This window comes from Agelaius tricolor, unplaced genomic scaffold (genome assembly GCF_023055355.1).
Source record: "Agelaius tricolor isolate 1412-34295 unplaced genomic scaffold, bAgeTri1.0.p SCAF_6, whole genome shotgun sequence".
In the NCBI taxonomy this organism is placed as follows: Eukaryota; Metazoa; Chordata; class Aves; order Passeriformes; family Icteridae; genus Agelaius; species Agelaius tricolor.
Window position 1 is genome coordinate 32,331,854 of NW_027269266.1, and position 18,920 is coordinate 32,350,773.

General features: G+C 37.2%; 1 protein-coding gene across 3 annotated transcripts in view; it reads left to right on the top strand.

The window, feature by feature from the left end:
- Positions 1 to 18,920, top strand: part of TAX1BP1 (Tax1 binding protein 1) — a 55,748-nt gene that overhangs the window by 34,179 nt on the left and 2,649 nt on the right. Inside the window, exons 8-16 of one of the 3 annotated variants that reach the window (XM_071429250.1) lie at positions 83 to 268; positions 3,436 to 3,663; positions 4,969 to 5,115; positions 6,315 to 6,408; positions 7,699 to 7,817; positions 8,953 to 9,078; positions 10,905 to 10,976; positions 13,405 to 13,579; positions 13,934 to 14,079. In XM_071429250.1, coding sequence (XP_071285351.1) covers positions 83 to 268; positions 3,436 to 3,663; positions 4,969 to 5,115; positions 6,315 to 6,408; positions 7,699 to 7,817; positions 8,953 to 9,078; positions 10,905 to 10,976; positions 13,405 to 13,579; positions 13,934 to 14,079 — 1,293 coding nt within the window. The remainder of the gene's footprint in view (positions 1 to 82; positions 269 to 3,435; positions 3,664 to 4,968; positions 5,116 to 6,314; positions 6,409 to 7,698; positions 7,818 to 8,952; positions 9,079 to 10,904; positions 10,977 to 13,404; positions 13,580 to 13,933; positions 14,080 to 18,920) is intronic. The other 2 variants (XM_071429251.1, XM_071429252.1) reach the window with 2 other exon arrangements.

The following is an 18,920-nucleotide window of genomic DNA, read 5'->3' on the forward strand; positions in this document are numbered from 1 at the left end:
AGAATTTAGTGAGCACATAAATAGATAGGTGAACAGTAGTTCTAACGTGGAAGAAGTTTGACATGTTTTAGCATCATTGCAGATACACTTGAAGAATACAGAAATAGAAAACACCAAACTAGTAAAAGAAATCCAGACGTTTAAGAATTTGGATGCAAACAAAGAAAACATGATATCGTATTATAAAGAGGAGGTTGGCAGATTACAGCTATTAATAGCTGAAAAAGAAAATATGAAGAAAGCTATTTTGCACTCTTCATCAGACAAGGTAAGCAGTACTCAATATAATTGGCCTGATTTGAATAAACATGTCTAATGTTGTATGTGCTTGACAAAAGAAAGGAAGAAGTTGAAGAAATCACCAGGGTATAGGCTAAGAGCATGAGGATTATGATGTTCTCTGTAGATGCAGAAAATGGTGAAAAGACTGAGATGTGTTCTAGTATTGCACCTTTTGAGCTGGTTGAGGTCTCACGTGATGAACTGAGATTATCTGTGTGGAAAGGTAATTTTTGAGTTCAGTAAAAGTGGTCTGCACCTGCATTGCTTTTAGCTTCGTGAAAAATGAAAGGAGGTTGAAGAAAAAGTTGTAATGTAGCTGCATTGAGACTGTAGAGGGTGATGGAGAAGAAAAGAGGAGACATGGAATGATTGCTGAAGGACTCCTTAGGTGAATGTGCTGTCGAGCTACACTGCTGAGAACTCTGCAGTGACAGTAGGGTTTTGAAGGAAGAGGTGCCTGTGTGCCCTGTGGCAGCACTGTGGTTAGCAAGCAGTGTGGTGTAACAGGAGAGTGAAATTGCTGAAGAACTCATATTTATGCTGTCTGTGGTCCACATGGGATTACTTCAGACTTACTTCTAGTTGGGTGCTATGGATGCCTATACTGGGTTTGTGTAGGTTTTGGTTGTGGCTTCTGTGAGGAGTGGCTTCTGTGAGAAGCTGCCAGAAGCTTCCCCTGAGAACCGATACCAGCCAATGCCTGACAGAGCCAATGGACCCATCACTGGCCAAGGCTGAGCCTGCAGGTGATGATGGCAGCACCTCTGGGATAACAGATTAAAGAGGACTGTGGGAGAGGGGGGGACTGTGTGAGAGAAATTGCAGCTGAAGAGTGAAAACATGAGAGACAGAACTCTGCAGACATCAGGGTCAGCGAAGGAGGGCAAAAGGTTCCAGGTGTTGGAGCAGCCCATGGTGAAGACCCTGGTTGAGACAGGCTGCCTCCTGCATCCTGTGGAGGACCCCATGCTGGAGAAGGTGGATGTGCCTGAAGAAAGCTGTGACTCTGCACTGGAGCAGATTTGCTGGCAGGACCTGTGACCCCACAGGGGACCTGTGCTGGAGCTGTCTGTTCCTGGAGGACTGCACCCCATGGATGGGATCCTACACTGGAACAGTTCATGCAGAACTGCAGCCTGGGGGAAGGATGTGTGTTGAAGTTTGTACAGGAGTGTCTCCCCTGGGAGGGACCCTATGGGACCCCTCCCATGGGAGGGACTGGAGCAGAGGAAGAGAGTGAGGAGTCCTCCCCCTGAGGAGGAAGGAGCAGCAAAGGCAAGGTGTGATGAATTGACTGGAGCTTCCCTTCCCCGTCCTGGCTGGGCTGCTGGAAGAGAGGAGATAGAGAATTTGGGAGTGAAGTTGAACTTGAAAAGAGGAGTTGGGGTCTGGGTGTGTTAAGATTTGGTTTTATTTCTCATTATCCTATTCTGATTTGACTGGTAATAAATTAGATTAATTTTCCCCCCAAGTTGATTCTGGTTTTGCCCATGACAGTAATTGCTAAGTGATCTCTCCATGTCCTCATCACAACCCACAAGCCTTTTGTTATATTCTCCCCCTTATCCAACTGAGGAGGGGAATTGTGGAGTGGCTTTGGTGGGCACCTGGCATCCAGCCAGGCTAAACCCACAATAGAATAACCATTAGGTGTTTTTTCCTGAGGTACATCATCCTCCATTTCATCCAAAAGGAATGCAGTTTCTGCGCCATGAGATTGTTCTCTGATCTGCAGTGTGATAGGCAATAATGAAATTTACTGGGAGTTTTGCTTTACAAATATGCTGTTGAGCCAAATTAGACAGTCAGTTTAGGCATAGTCTTTGAGGCCAGCATGGAAAAGTCAGATTATACAGGCATCTTTCTGGTGTATCTTGCCAATCTTTTCACAGCAAAGCCACTTGGATCTCAAAAGACTAGAAATTGTTTTAAAGTAATATGAGTTATGAATATAATATTGAAGTGGAAAAGTAGTGCTGTTGAGAATGGACATAGAGTTTAAAAAGGGCATACTGTCTAGCTTTAAGTTACATCTTATTTTAGTCTCTTTCTTGCTTTTTTGTTTCTGAACATGTTAAATTACTACTGTGTTTTATTTTGAAGGGAGTGGATATGTGTTAGTACTGAAGCGACCAAACATTTATGTAGTTTATTAATCTTAAATTGCTTTTGGTGTTTCTGGTGGGATCATTAATATTTTTATCTCAAATGGTGAAACTGCAGATATTAACTGAAATATGTTACCAATGTATCATGTGCTGTAAAAATAGCTAAGAGACAGGACTTCAGGGCATTTATTTGTCTATACATCTTCAGAAATGGTTACAAAATGTATTGGTATTCCTCTGAACTTATATGATATTAAAAAAAATTACCAAATAATGGACTAGAGATAGCTGAATTTATGTCTGGACTCAAGAATAAAATGATTATGCCATCAGGGACCCTAGAGGCAGTGACTGCTTTATATAGTAGCTTCTTTAAAAAAAAAAAAAAATTAAAATTATATTTTGTAATCCTGGCCTTCTTGGAGGAGTGAGAGGCTGGTAGTTCAGCTTGGTCAGTTAGCTCTTGAGTAGCCCTGTGTGCTTAGTGCTACATGCTGCAGCTTGCTCTTCATTACTGTTTGTTCTCTCTTCCCTCTGGAAAGCTTGTTGTGCAAGATCTTGGGAAATAGAGCTGTGAGAAAAACATCCCAAAGCTGCTTTACAGTGTTTTATATCAACCATTTGTAGGCACTGTTGATACTTTCAGTGTATTTCTGTGGGATGAACTTTGCTTTTGATGCTGGAGTCCTACAGTGATAAGAGCAGAGATATGGAAAGCAGACTTTTTTTGGTCATACATTTAAAACTGAAGCTGAAATTCCAACAAAAATCCAGAATTGAAACTTCTGTTTAATGGTGAAACTATATCACTACGAAATAAAGTTTGCCTTTATTTCACGGTGAAATAAATTTGCACGTCATCGCTGGGAGAGAAGACAAGTGGGGAAAGTAGTACTTGTGTACTGACTTCTTGATTAAATAGATTTGCTAAAGCCACCAGGAAATGTTGCTTTTTCTTTCAGATATTTCTAATCCCTTTACCAGCCTTTATTTAAGCTTTGAATTAAGAAATTATGGATTCTCTTCCATCTCTTCTCTTTCCTAGGACGAGGCAAGTATTTTGAAAGAGCAGCTCCGGAAAGCTGAGGATCAGATTCAGGCTAGCAAACAAGAAGCTGTTCTCATGTCAAAAGAGCTGAGTGATGCAGTAAATGTGCGGGACAAGACGATGGCAGATCTTCACAGTGCACGGCTGGAAAATGAAAAATTCAAAAAGCAACTTGCTGAAGCTTTAGCTGAACTCATAAAAATCACAACTTTGAAAAATGAGCAGGTAAATTTTTAGTATTGAAGTTTTATCTGTATTTATAAAATCTTTACTGGGAATAAAATAGGTTTCTGGATGATTAGTGCAAATAATTATCAAATTTTCTGTCAGCAGTCAATATACTACCTTAAATCAAGTGCATGTTAGCTGATTTAGAAGTTTGGTCAGAAAGGAGGTTTCTGCTCTTACTCACATCTACTTCTCCCCAGATTATTTTCACAGAATAATGCAGTATCTATGTTATTTTGAATCCTCTCCCTGTCTTAATTCTGTTAAGTGAACCACAGTAACATTATATTCATTCAAATAAGAAAATATATTGGTAGAAACTTGGGTTGTTTTATAATGTTCTTTTGTCATCGATAGATTCTGTCTGAATTCTTAAAAGTCCTTCCAGTATTTGTAATCAAAGTTAATTTGCTTTAGGTACTTATAAGAATAAAAAATATTAATGTAATGAAAACTGTCTTCACCTTAGTCATGGATAAAAGTATAGTGAGATAACATATATTTCATCATTTTGATTAAGGTTGGCTTTAGCAAGGGTCTTCAGTGACTGCAACTGTATTGCATTTATTTGCTACTAGGATTACTGTAATGATGTAACTATTAGAAGAAAATATAGTGAGCTGAACACAATTAAAGTAATACTGTAATATTACAACACTCAAAAGAGCTATTATTTTTAAAATGTCAAAGAATTGCATGTTTTTTCCCTATGAGTTTCAGTTGTGTTTTGAAATGTGCTTTGAAATGTATCATGAAAGAAGTAGCAAGTCATCTGAATGCCTCCAGTTAGCAGAAAGTATCCAAGCATGGCCTGTGTCTGGTTGCTGGATGTGGTTTGTGTAGCTCATGTATCAGTGTAGCAGCGCCATGGAGCCGCTCCCAGGTGAAACCTGGTGAGTGTGAGGGAATAGTTGTGGACTGTGCACTTTGGCTGTGTGGCTATACTTGCCTGTAGGATAGCTGGAACACCCCCTGGAAGGTGTTCAGACTTTTCCTATACATTCAGACTTTAGATACACATTAATGAACCCATAAAATAAGAGTCTTCTTTACCTGCCTCTAAACAGGCATTGTACCAGTGCTTGTTTACATCCCTCAGTGTGTCCTGCTTGGAATGAAGTTCAGCTCATATTCTGCTTCTCTCTGTGCTCTACTGCTTGTGCTATTCCTTTCTTTCCCACAAAGAAAACAGGAGCTTCAGTACTTACATGGAGCATTATGCTTTTTTAATTGAAAAAATACTTTTTAGGAAATAGTGGTATTTGAACAAAAGGGACAACAGTTTCTGGGTTTTTTTTTAAGGAAGCTTCAAATGCAGTGGAACAGGAACTGCGCAGAGAAGTTGAAGATCTGAAGCTTCGTCTACAAATGGCTGCTGACCATTACAAAGAGAAATTCAAAGAATGTCAAAAACTTCAAAAACAAGTAAACAAGTTTACAGAACAGGCAGTAAGTAGAATGGGATAAGTTGCACTTGCTTTTTTGGTAACATTTCAAAAACAATTTAATTTCCTTCTGTGAAAAATAATGCTTTAAAAAAGGATTAAAATGTGTGGTAAGCAATGACTCTCTACCATTTCCTTTCACAAACCTGCTTGTGAAAATACTCCTATGATTCTCTTTAGGTAGTTGTCCAAACCAAGCATAGAATTTATGGTAGCTGGTGTAGAAGCCTAGTAGAGTTTGGATGAGCCTATAAGCATTACATTGTTCAAGGAAGAACTGAAGCTGGGAAAATCCATAATTACTACCTCTGTCCAGTACCACCACAAAAAAGCCCAACAAAAAACCCCAAGCCCAAAAGTGGGGAAATAGAGAACTTGATGTAGGGTTTAAAAGCCAAGTGGGGAACAAGTCTCCACAACACAATATGGAGTTGTATTCCATATGTATTTTGTAATCTTAGCACTCTTCCAAGATCTATTTCCTAAATAAATGAATCTTTTGAATGATGATATAAGTCTTAGGCCACCTAGTAACTGAACCTGTCAGCCAATTTCAGATTTGAGGGCAGAGTTCTTCAGAATTTTGTAAAAATTAGAGTTGGAGAGGAGCTCAAACAGGGAAAAGGCACAATAGCAAGATGCACAAATATGAATTCTTAAGAAAACCAGACTTAAGTATTTCTCTTATCCACAGAACATTGCATAAAAAACTCATCTTCTCATCCAGAAGGTCAGTGGTGAATGAGGTGTCATATTAGAACATCTATGGCTTTTCCTTAAAAATCTTCCTTGTCTTTGGCAATGTTGTACATCTTACAGCAAACACCAGATTTTGTTGCTTTTGCTCCAGAAGTCCAGCAGACATTTCTGATACAGACTCAATTTTTCTAATGGAGTATTAGATTTAAGTTAATGAATTAAAGTGTAACTGATTCTCTAGAAAATGGGATTTTTCTAATAATTTGCTTAGAAATTATTCTTTCTAGGGAAAAAGACCTTCATCAAGTAAGATGATAAAAATCATAGTCTGAAGCAATTTCAGTCTTAGCAGAATTAAATGTTTTTGTATATTTATCATTACCCACTGTTTAAATGAATGGTTCTGTCTAATTTTGGAGCAAATGATGCATTTTGCAAGATACTTTACTTTGTGCTTTGGCTTTCATTTAATCAAGTACCAAAACAAAATTTCTTTTCACAAAGAAAACTGCAGGGCATCAACAGAAACTGACAGATGCATCTAACATTGAGACAGCTACTGCCATCCTTACAGACAAAAAGTTGTCTGCATCTCCAGGTATCAACAGCTTAAATTTTGTCTGCCTTTATAAGCCTGAAAGTGTTGTCTATGTAAAGTAGTCACTAATATTATTTGTAGTGTAAAGTAGGTGGACTTGTTCTTCTAATTAAAACATTAGAGATGTGAAGATTGAGCTGAATATTTTGTCTCTTACCAAGTGATAACAATCATAAATAAGTTCATGTATCAGTTTTATTGCTATTTTTTTATGTCAGTAGAACTGAACTCTTGAATTTCTGCTTCATGGTTAACAAAGATGGTTTTACCAAGCTAAGAAACAGTTTTTTGGAAAAAAAAAAAATCTTAACTCAATTTTTCGCTATAACACTACAGTAATTTTGCAGTCATGTTATTATGACTATCTACTATAACATTCTGCTGTAAATCAATCTGCTGAAAAGTTATGTGATGGCAAGGTCAAGTCTACTGCCTGTTTTCATGAATTATAGGTGTAATGGTTTATAAGAAAATGTTATTAGTTATTATGAACTATTAAGCTATTGCAAAAATAATTTTCTAAAACTTCAATATGTAATAGGTTAAAACTAAAGAAGAAATCTTTCACTATGAGGCTGGTGAGGCATTGGAACAGGCTTCCCAAAGGACTTATAAATGCCCCATCCCCTGAAGTGTTTAAGGCCAGGTTGGATGGGGTTCTGAGCAGCCTGGTGCAGTGGAGGGTGTCCCTGCCCATGGCTGGGGGATTGGAGCTAGAGGATCTTTAAGGTCCCTTCCAGCCCAAACCATTCTGTGATTTTATTATTCAGTTTAAATTGATAAATGCCAAAAAATGCTGATTAGCTTTTTTTGTGTTATTTTATAATTGACAGATTCTTGCTGTCTGTAAAGCCCAAAGGTTGTAATTTCTATCAGTTTCCTCCTGTCTAAAGTAAATTCAAGTGTTTTTTAAAACAAACAATCCCAACAAGCTCAGTGATAGTGTGTGATGAAGTAGTTTGCTGAGATGCTTCCATATTTTTATGTAAGAATAGAGTATTTAGAATGTTAGCATACATATTTTGGTGTTTGTTTTGTTTTCTTTCTTGGGAAAGTACTACATATGTGTGTATTTATGTTGATCTTCTCTTGATGTGAGAGAACTGAACACAGATGTGCTAGTACGGTTGCTGATCGTACATAGCACATAATGCTGATTGTCTCTGCTTTGGATAACATGGATCGCTCTGGTTTTGATGCGCTCTTAAATCTGGGCTCTTATCTCTCTTACACAAACTTTATGGAAGAAAAAAAATACATGTTCTTGTTTTTTTTCTTCAATGTTCACAGTTAGCCCCATTTCACCTGACATAGTTTCGGAATCCGTGGTAAAGGAGCAAGTGCGTGAGATGAATAAAGAGATTGCTGAGAAAACAGAGAAGTATAAGAAATGCAAGCAAATGTTGGCAGTAAGTAAACAGCTGCTTTGGAAAGCTGAACAAAAAGTAGCTGTAGGTGCTAGGCCTTAAAGCCACAAGGCCTACCCAGCTGAGTTGCCTTCCTTGTTTGTGTGATACACTGTGATTATGGTACAAATCTTAACATCAGAAAACACCTTTTTGTTCAGTCAGCTCTTGACTATGTATGGTTTTAGAGGGTCCAGACAAGGAAAACCAAGATACAGTAAAACACAGGTCCACATGCTTAAGGTTTTAAATACTTTCTGTTCTTACATTAAGTGTAATTGCTCTTATAAATCAAATTCAGCAGGCTGCTGTAAACCAGCTGATGGTTGGAACAAGTGTGGCAGTGTTGATCTGATACACTGTCCAAAGCAAAGTAACTTTTCCCTGTTGCCTGTCATGGCTTTTACAGTGTTTTCACACCCAAGTGGGTTTTGCCAACTACCTTGGGCTCAGTCACACATAAAGGCATTTATTTGGTTGTCTCAACCAAAGTTGGCACTTGATTTTCATTTAGCCAGTTTGGATGTGTGTATGATGATGGCGTATTGCATCAGTGGCACTGGTGAAAAGTTCAGAACAGTTCAAGAAATTGATTCTGAGTGTTGTCTTGTCTGTCTTCATTTTGTGTCTTTGTTTTATCACAATGATACTACTCTATTTTAGTAAGTTTTCCAGGATGTAATAACTGTCCTGTAATTTTGTTCATGACCCTGTCCATGGAGAGCCTGCATTGGCTTCTGCTGGATATTTATTCCATAGTGATTTTTGAAGAAAGCTTTGCCTGTGACCTTCTGGATGAAAGATACTTAGGTTGTAAAAGTCACTTGGGAAAGGTTTTATATTGAAGTGAGGTACTTGAAAGAATAATCAGGATTAGTAATATTAGGGTACAAAGAAACTTGAAACTGTGAAACTAAAGAGAAATATCAGCTTGTTGAAAACTAAGGGAAAGAAATGCCTATTGATCATAATTTGTGCAGTGTTCTGTGGTCCTGACCATTTCAGAGTCTTGAGTCAGGCTTGTAGAAGCCATTTGTAAATGGTCTCATTTTAAAAGCGTGGAGTGACATTTTTGGGGGTGGGAGGGAGAATCTCTTAAGACTGTAAATAATTCATGCCATGGTATAAACTACTTTAGGATGAGAAGATGAAATGCAGTGTTTATGCTGATGAATTAGCTAAACTGGAGCTGAAGTGGAAAGAACAAGTGAAAATCAATGAGGGTATAAAATTACAGCTGGCAGCAATGGAGGATCAGTATAAGGTATGTTACAGGTTTTGTTTATGACAATTAATGGTTACTTCTTAACATGGCTGCTTATTTCTGATGGTTCAGGTAATGAAGAACTTTAATAGGGAAAGCACACTAAATACATTTTTGCTGTAAGTACAAATTCTGCTCTTGAAGAAACAATGCAGTCTTGTAATGTTTCTTTTAAAGTAAAAGAGGTCTGCTAAGACCTACTATCACCTGGCCATCAGTCTTTTAATAGTGTGGATTTAGACAAACCCCCAAAAATGATGTAGTCTTGTATACAGGGAAAAAAAAGTGCAAGGAATTTCTGATTTCCTGCTGCTTACTGTAATACTAACAGGAAGACTGATTGGTGTGTTTGTCTAAAATCTTCATATTCTATATTGGATTGCCAGTGTAGTAATGTCTAATTCATTTTATCTGAAGTCAGTAGAGAGAGGGAGGAGTGATCCATTGTTTTTAAAATCATGCAAGAATTTAATGTGGAGAACCTCAGCTATAGTCTTGGTATAGTGATGTAACACATACACCAGAAAGTCAAGCATCAATGGGCAGCTTTAGCTTACAAGGGGCCTTTATCTTTGAGGTTATGTGATAGCAATGCTTATGCTGAATTTGTCTTTTATGTCAATAGGGATGACATAAGAGCAACAAATGTTCATGAGACCAGCTTTTCTGTTGGTTCTCAGTCTAATGGTGATAATCCAGTTGACTCTGTTGCCTGTTTTTGCTCATTGTGATGAAAAATGATTAAACTGAACTGTGACTGTATTGGCTCTACTAGGAACCCCTTTTTATTAGGAATTACACCACTTTTTCTTAATAAAATGCTGAATTATTCTACAGTTTCTTTCAGTACTCCATTGGCCATATTTTTCTGACACTTTCCAAAGCTCTTAATTTCAATTTTATAAAACATATGACTCTTTTCAGTTTATTTAACTAATTAGCAGTGATCTGTTGCCATGCATAATTTAATGTGAAGTAAGTTTAACTTCTCAACAGCAGGTGTAATAAATAATTGGTTCCACAATTGAAAACATTTTGACTGCAATTAAAAATTTGCCATAATTCAGGAGGGTGCAGGTGGTACAGAAAAAGTGAGCTTTTCTTCCCAGTCAGGAGATTTTGCTCCATTGACCTAAACTTGGAGAAGGAATATCAGAATTGAAAAAAATTTATAAGCAGTTATGCCAAGCATTGAGCTTTGATGTTAGAAAAACAGGGGAAGAGGCAGTCTCTAAATGAACTAGAATACAAGTAAAATAGTCCTTTGTAGTGAGAGATTATTTAAATCATCATTTTGAAGCCAGGAAGAGTTGTGTAATGTGTCAGTTGCACCTCCTCCCAGAGCACCCAATAGAGACACAGCGTAGATGTTCGTGAAACAAATTTAGTGTCTCTGAGGCAGGAGGAGCTTTTGGTTCTCTCAAGTTCTGTGGTGGGACATATGAAATGCCAAAAGATTTCTTCAGAAATAATGAGATGAGGCTTTCAGACCTTCAGCTGTGTCTGTGCAGTGGTGCCCCTCCTGCCATTGGTGGCACTAATATAACTCCTTGTTTTTAACACTGAATTTTCTCATTCCACAACTGTTAGTGAAAACTGGCAAGAAAAGGGTGCTGATTAACTGCTATTATGCAGTTAAAACTTTGTGAGAATTGTTGGGTGGGATTTATAGTAACACTCACTATGTGTTGCATGTAACTCTAGTAGACAAAACTATTTTCATCTGAAAGATAAACTTAATCAGGGAGCTTTGTTTTCACGATGTAACATGCAGGGAAATTGTTTCCATTCACTAATACAAGAATCTTAATCTTCTTTTCATACAGATTCAGCTGGCAGAAAAAGAGAGACGAATAAAGGAACTGGCATCACAGTTGGAACTCTTTACCAGTGAGAAGGTATTGTCACACATTCTGAAATGCTAATGTAATGTAGAAGTATGTCAGAGCTATTATATGGCAATTAATTGAAGCCAAATTTTACTGAAAAGTGAAATAATAATATGTATTTATTACATTCAGATAGTATTGTATGGTATTGTGCAAAGTTTGGTTTTTCTTTGAAACTTTGTTTGATTTCTTTACAATTCTGGCATGAAGAAATACTTAGTAAAACCAGTCATTGTAATACTGATAAACTGAAAAAGCCGCGAACTTACAGATTAAGCTAGTTAATTTTTTTGTAGAATTCTAGATTGTCAAGTAGTTGGTATTTATCTTCTTTTTAAGCCAAGGATATAATTTTTAATAGATCTCTCATATTTTTCTTGTTCAAAAGAAATCAAACTTAAGTTTGAATTTTGGTGAGGCTAGTTTAGGTGGAGGGAGTAATTTTAAACACCACACATAAGAACAACAACTGTAATAATAATAATGTATGAAGCTTATAAAATCTTGGAACTTTGTCTACCAAATTTGTAGATATTTACATTACAAGGAAGAGTCAAAGTGCCTTTCTAGACTGGACCCATGATTAAAAGGTTAAGCATGGGATAGTAGTAAACAGCATTTCAATTTGTACTCATTATCAGTGTTTGTTTATAAACCAAGCATAGCTTTCTAAAAATGGTCATTTGCTGTCTCTTCAAACCTATGAAATGACTTTGTTTCTTTTTTATTTACATACTTAGCCTTTTTTTTTTGTTTTTTTTTTAATCGATCTCTACCCTAGCTATCCAACTTCTGGCTAAGGTTTTTTTGCACCATCTTTTTACAGTCTTGTTGATCTACATTGTGTTTCAATTGTATGTAATGCTAAAATTAAATTACTATGCTACTACCTCTCATTTAAAACTGCTTCTGTATTGCCGAAGAAATTGGTTTTAAAAAGGAAAATCTTGATTTCATTGCTAATTGATTGTTCCTGCTTTGTATTGAGTAAAGATTAATTACTTAGATTTTACACACTCACCAAAATGTGCAATCCTAGCTTTTTAATCTTACCTGTTCTAATCATATGTTCCTTTTAGTTTATAAATCTAAAGTAACTCTGGCATAGTTTTATATTGTAACTAGAGGATGGATGCCATCCATTACATGAGGTCTTTTTGCATTTGAGTAGTGTTTTGTTTTTCAGAGTAGTTATTGGTACTTGATTTTTGCATTTTTCTGTGCAAGAGGTTGATCTGAAATTCACCTGTTTGCAAGAAAAAAATATTAAATTGTCCCTTTTTTAAACAGGCTTTTAATTCTTACAGAGTTGAGCTGGCAGTTGAAGCTTTGGTTTTAAGTTTCAATTTAAAGTCTTTCAGGGAAAAGACACACTTCAGTCTTTGAGGGTTTTATTAGCATCATGTCAGCAAATATTAAACATAAACCCAGAGAACCCAGAAGAAAATACTAATCAGAAAGAACATTACTGGAAAGCATGTCTGCCTTAACAGTTCCTATTTTTTAATTATTGTTTTCATATTTATATCTCAGAATTTTTTGCTTGGTTCTGAATTTAAATGGCATATTCCTTTTCGTATTCATGGCATTTTGTTCTCTCTCTCTTAACCCACTTTGTTGAATGGAAGGATGAGAAAGATTTTTATTGGGATAAAATACAGCTGATTCATTGACCACACTGAAGTCACTTTAATTAGTGTCTTTTAAGATCTATACTGGCTTAGAGTTTTAATGGTTTCTAAGTTATAAAAGCCCTTTATAGTTTGTAATTACTATCATATGTATGGTTTATGTGCAGGAACCCAGAATTTTAAGTAATTTAATTTTTTGAAGAGTTCTGTTTGATCATTTCTGAAAGAATGATCTGATTCAAATATTGCTGTTAAATATCAGAAGGGATCCAGTGCAATGTACTTAATAGTTTACAAATGTCTGTCACTCATGAATTTGTATAGAATTATGTCAAGTGTGTACATTGATGTGGTTCACATACTAAAATGCTACGTTTTTGAATGGTATGGTATGATATGAAAAAAAGAACTGGTTTTTTTTTTAATTTTAACTTTTAAAAGCTTTTCTCACTGTGCATTATCTTTAGTTGTTATTGTTAGTCTACTGATTTTTACTGATTTAGCTAATTTTTCTTTATTGTAAAAAGGATGCAGACACTTGAAAAACATGGCAGTTCTGTTCATGTAATTAGAACAAACTGACAACAAACCAAGAAAAAAATAACATCTCTTTAAAATATCTTCCTTGTCTTTTTTTTTCTTCATTGACTATTTTTGGTTTTTATGGTATACTTGGCATAAGGTCAAAATGAAAATACGGTAGGAAGGATAGCAGATTTTTTTCTTGTAAAAACATATTTCATAAACATTTCAAATTTTGCTAGGACTCCATAGGTTAACTACATTTTGAACTTTGCATTATTTAGGAGCTTGGCAGGACACCAGGAGATCAAGCTGGAAGGATGATGGAAGGACAGACCTCACAGCAGACATTACATTTTCGCAACCCATACTCAGAGGAAAATGGACCAGTTCCTGCAGTGCCAAGTAGACTACCAGTACTGCAATATGGAAACCCTTATGCAATTCAGGAAAGAAGAGGTAAATAAATTTCACACCCCCCAATATAATTTCTTCCTTTGTTTCAAAAGCAGTGCCTCATTGAATGCAGGTTAAGCACCAACAGTCTTCAGATTGGTTTACAGAGCCTTTTCTGACTGATGAACATCAGCATAAGGCCTTTATTTTATTTATTTATATATTTATTTTATGATGCGAATCAATAAGGTAAATAAAGTTTTAAATATCATTGCAAAAGCCGATTCTCTCCTATTGTTTTATATTATCTAAACCAAAAATGTGTTTTAACTCTCGTTTTTTAAAAGTAAGGTAGCATGTCTGTAATCTCAAAATACACTCTGCTGAACAAAGATGTCCTAATTAATTTTTCTTCAGATGGAGCAGATGGTGCTTTTAATCCTGATGAGATCCAAAGACCACCTGTTAGAAGTTCCTTTTGGGAGCTGGATGATGTAGTGTGTAGCCAGCCTTCACGCAATCTCAGTCGGCCTGATGGTTTAGAAGATCCTGAGGACAGCAATGCAAGTTACCTTTTTTTCTTATTTCTTTTCCTTGATATAGTTACTGATGAGTTACCTAGAGTTTCACATGGGTTTTCCATAGCTGATAAACCTGATTTATTGTTATGTAAATTTGGAATTGGTTTTTCTTTTCCCTGAGAAATACTTTTGCTTGCTGTGAAAGGGAAAAGTCCACTGATGACATTGTACTTGTTCCCCTAATCTCTTGAGTTACTGACAGCTTGTTTTAGTATTAGGACAGTAGCTTCTTAATTTTTTTTTTAAGTACTAAGGTAAAAAAAGTCAGGTAATCTCAACTCATGATTTCTGTCTCCCGTGTGGTAGAATGAGAACTCAAAATATAGCCACATCTCCCTCATTTTATTATAGGAATATAGGAACTAAAGTGGAACAGAATAAATAAAAATGTAAAGGATTCAGATACCAGTATTTTCAGTTAAATACCTACTGTAAATTGGTATCCTAATAGATAAATTATTCTAATCTGTCAAATCTTTTGTTCTGTCTTCTGCAAGTCTGCATTTATTAATTTCCATTTTGAATGCTTTTTGGTATTGGACATGTGTTAGAAAGAGCTAAATTGACTGTTGCCTAAAGCTGATTGAACTGAAAGAGATGCATTTGCACTGATTTTTTTTCTTTTAGGGCTTTGGATGTCTTAAGTTTCTGGTTACCTTTTCTTTATAGTACAGCTAACTTGCACATTCTAGTATAAAAAATTGGCTTCTGTAATAAATTGGACCGTATGTCTTCATTTGAACAGGAACAGACCTATTACTCTTTCTTATTCCAAGTACTCTTGCACCTTCAGAAATATTAAACAAGAAATACCTTTCTGCAAAGTATTGTGCTCTTTGCAAGTACAGTGGTATCATGACCTGTTTCTCATTTAGTCTAGTTTGCCACATTTAATTGCTATTAACCTTTGCAGAAACTGATCAGTGTTCAGACAGGCATGATTTTAGCCCTGGTGCTCAGCACCTATAATGGAGAAAAATGTATTTCTCCCTCCTACCTTTTGCTCCCAATGTCCATTACTGTGAATAATTAGAGAAACTGTCAGAGCTTTTGCAGCCTGTTCAAGATCTCGAATGTGAGCTTAATGCTGTCCCCACCTTTACTTCACATTTTGCATATTTAATCTGATCATTCTTGACGTAGCTATTGCATCTGACAAGCTCTTCTCTTCTTTAGTCATCTGCTGCAGTTTAATTAGCAGGGTGTTTTCTCTGATCTATGTGCTTTGCCCTCTTGCAAACCCAAGAGAAACAGTGCTAGAGTCTTGTGCTCGTTTGCAGACACAGCTTGGATTTTTGTAATGAGGTGGAATATAACAGGCTTAAATAAAGTTCAGCTTGAGAAAAGGTGCCTTTAAATCAAATAACTTGTATCTTTATTTTTATTTGCAATTGAGAATCAGTTGCTTGTTCCTCACCCAAATAGACTGGATATGGTGTAGAAATTTATATGGAAATGAGAAGCTGCGGGAATCTTTCTAGGGAGACTTAGTAATATGCCAAAGATAAAACAGTTCTGAGGCAGGATGTAAATAAATAACCAGGAAAAAGTTCCACATATGTAGGTGATTCATTATAAAGAAGAGTCTGTCATTTGTGCAGAAGAAACAGCAAATATAAAATTATGAATATGAAGAGATTACCATTTCTTGGGGTGTTTTTAAAAATAAGATATTTAAGGTGTAGTTCTCTGCATTTTTTCAACCAGCAGGATGTAGAGCCTTTTGCTGGAGGAGGATTCCCTCCCAGAAGAAAAGGACTGGTAGGCTTGCTGCTTTGTTTAAAATGCTACCATTGTGTGGAGTTCTGCTGTCCTCCTATCCTCATTCCTATTACTACACATTATATTAGTTTAAGAAATTAAGGGTGTTGTAGTCACTTCCACCTCTTCATGGCTACAAGATCTGAAGTAGATAAATGAAGTAGACATGTTCACCATCATAGGTGAACCACTACCAGAACCGCCATGAAGAGGTGGAAGTGACTACAACACCCTTAATTTCTTAAACTAATATAACACAAGATATTCAAATGCCTCAGAATTTTTGTGCTGTTGTGTTCCAATTTGGTTTCTCACAAAACTTGGTTCCTTAGAAATGGGCACTTCCATGTCTTTGGTTGTTCAGTTTTGTATAACTGGGAAGAGTTTCCAGGATTCTTGTAGCTTTGACTTTTGGAGCTCATCGGCCAATTAAACTGATTTCTGAGAGGGATAAAGTGGTCTGTGTTAATAGTGCCAGCTGGCCATGTGCACAGTGGTGATTTTGTTTGGAGTGGCTGACTTGCCACAGGTTCCTGCTGTCATCTACTCAACACTAACTTTCCATTTACTCATGGTCCTGTAATTGACCAAAATGGAATTCTTGGGAGCAAAGAATTCCTAGTAGTAAGGGAGAGATCCATAAACAAAACATACATACATATCTATACAAAAAATACGAGTTTTAGAAATGTAGTCCTAATTACAGTTGGCAGCAAGCCCAGAATAACTATCCTGAGACTATTAAACAATGTTTTAGTCATGGTAAATTTGTAGGGGATGGAGAATGTTAACTCTTGGCAACTGAGCACCAGGTCAGGATATTTTTTCAGGTAACTCCAAAATGGCCTTTCTTCTAGCAAAAACCCCCACAATGCATTATTACCCTGATCTGACCCTGGCAGCCAATTACTATCTTTTGCATAGGGAGCACATGAAAAGAGCAGTTGGTATCCAGGTGTCTCTTGGGAGTGCAGACTGCTTGCAGAAAGGTTGAGGGGCCTAGAGGAGCGAGTTTGATCTTACTCCCACAGCAGAGCTGAATCACAGAATAAAGTGTATGTACCCTTCTTCTAGTTGTACCTGCCCTGCATGTCAGCTCTGTGTCTGTTCATGTTTTTTTAAGGCTTAGGTTGGGCATTGGTTCCTTACTTCTGCATGTCAGACTGATCTGTAGTGCTTGGGGATGGGGTTTTGTACTGTGTCACACAGCTTTCTAATTTCTGTTTGACAATCCTGGAACTGTTTACAATTGTAATTATGAAAGCAGTACTTGAGGCGGAGTTTGTTGGTTTCAGTAAAACTAAATCCAGTTGCACTTCTGACAGTTTCATGTCTGGCTTTCCCTTCTTCCCCTAATGGCAAATCCCCTTTTTTTACCAAGCTTTAGTGTGTAATACTGTATTTATCTTCATGATTCACTTAATCTGTGGAACTCATTGTGGCAGTTTTTTAAAGAGCCAGAGGTACAGTCCAGTGATAATAGTTAAGTCATGATGTTAAAAGACATCCTTTATAATTCATTCACCTAATTATTCAGACTTCTGAGTTCAGGAGCCTGGCACTTGTTCTGCTGCAGGATCACAATGCCAGCCTGTGGGTCCATGGTACCAGTCTTTTCCTAAGAACCTGACACTATGTACCCACAGTGTTACATCACTGCAGGGCACTGTAGAGCTCTTGGACTAAGAGTGTGCAGCCATGTCCCTGTCCCTGATCATCAGTCTGGACTGCAAGAAAGATGGCCTTGGACCTACATAAAAGGCAGATTAAATTTTTTCTTTCTCAATGTATGGAGTGTGGGCTTTCATCAAAACCACTTGGATGACTCAGCCTTGTGCTGTTGAAGTAAGCTGATGCCTTTGCTTAAAATAAAGTATAGGCAAAAGCCACTGAGGCACTGAGGCCTAGTGTCCCAGCAATTGTTGTCATGGTCTCTGTAAAGCAGCTTTGAAAACCACATCATTTTGTCTTCTGACCTGTCAGGGGTGGTTCTTTTTCCCGGGGGAGAGTAATGGGTGTTTAAATGCCAGGTTGAAAAGCACATGTAACCTTATTTATAAGAATAAGGAATGGGTTGCTGGATGATACTGGGGCACTAAGTGGCTGTGAACCAAGATGAGACCCACGTGAACCATGATGATCTCTCCTCCCCCCATAAAGTGCTCCATTTTACATGGAGCACTTAGGAATTTTGTCCATAAGAAATGACAGAAGTAGACAGCTGTTGGAGCCCAATACAATGGCACCTTCTCTGTTTTCCAGAAATTCAGTTACCCCACAGCACTGCGTGAGAATTTTTAGTTTTTGGTGACTGTATAGTGTTTACTGTAAGTTGTAATTAGAATAGCTGGGAAGTGCTCTCAGACTAAGATAAAGTTCTCATGGTTCCTGTTTGGCCATGCCGTGGTTACACAGTAATCTCTGTAACATCTCTGTGAGGTCAGCTCAACACAGAGACATTTGCATTCTTCTTGTGTGGGTTAGGCATCCCAAAAGGTTAAGAACTGATCCCTGTGAGTTGGCCAAGAGCAAAAGTACACTGAAGAGACAGACGTTCTGTATCGTAACAGGGTAGTATCAGTACATACTTGGTATTGACATTCTTGTACAGGGCCTGGGTCAGAAGCTGCTGTAAGGAACACACAGTATGAATTTCTCAATTAGGGGAACTGGGCCACGAGGAAGCTGTAGCCCTAGGACATTCCAAAAGCTTTTACGTGTGCTTGCCTTGTGTTGAAGAGAGTTCTTGCAGGGCAGCTGTGTAGGACAGTGCAGGTGTGCCTATACAGAGGAAAGCATTGTCCTTTTTTTCAGATGTTTCTTAAAAAGGAACAAGGAGGAGTGTTACATTTGTATGTGGTAGGGTACCACACTTGCCAGAAGCTGAAAGAGAGGGCAAAAGCTGTAAATAATTTTATCTTGCCAAGTGCCTTAAAAAAAAAAAGGGGGAAGGAGTGGAAAGGGGTTATACTGAAGAAATTAACTAAGACTTAAGTGTTAATTTGGCCTGTGTGTGTAGTGGAGCTGTTTTACTGATGAAAGATGCACATTAATTTTTTTGG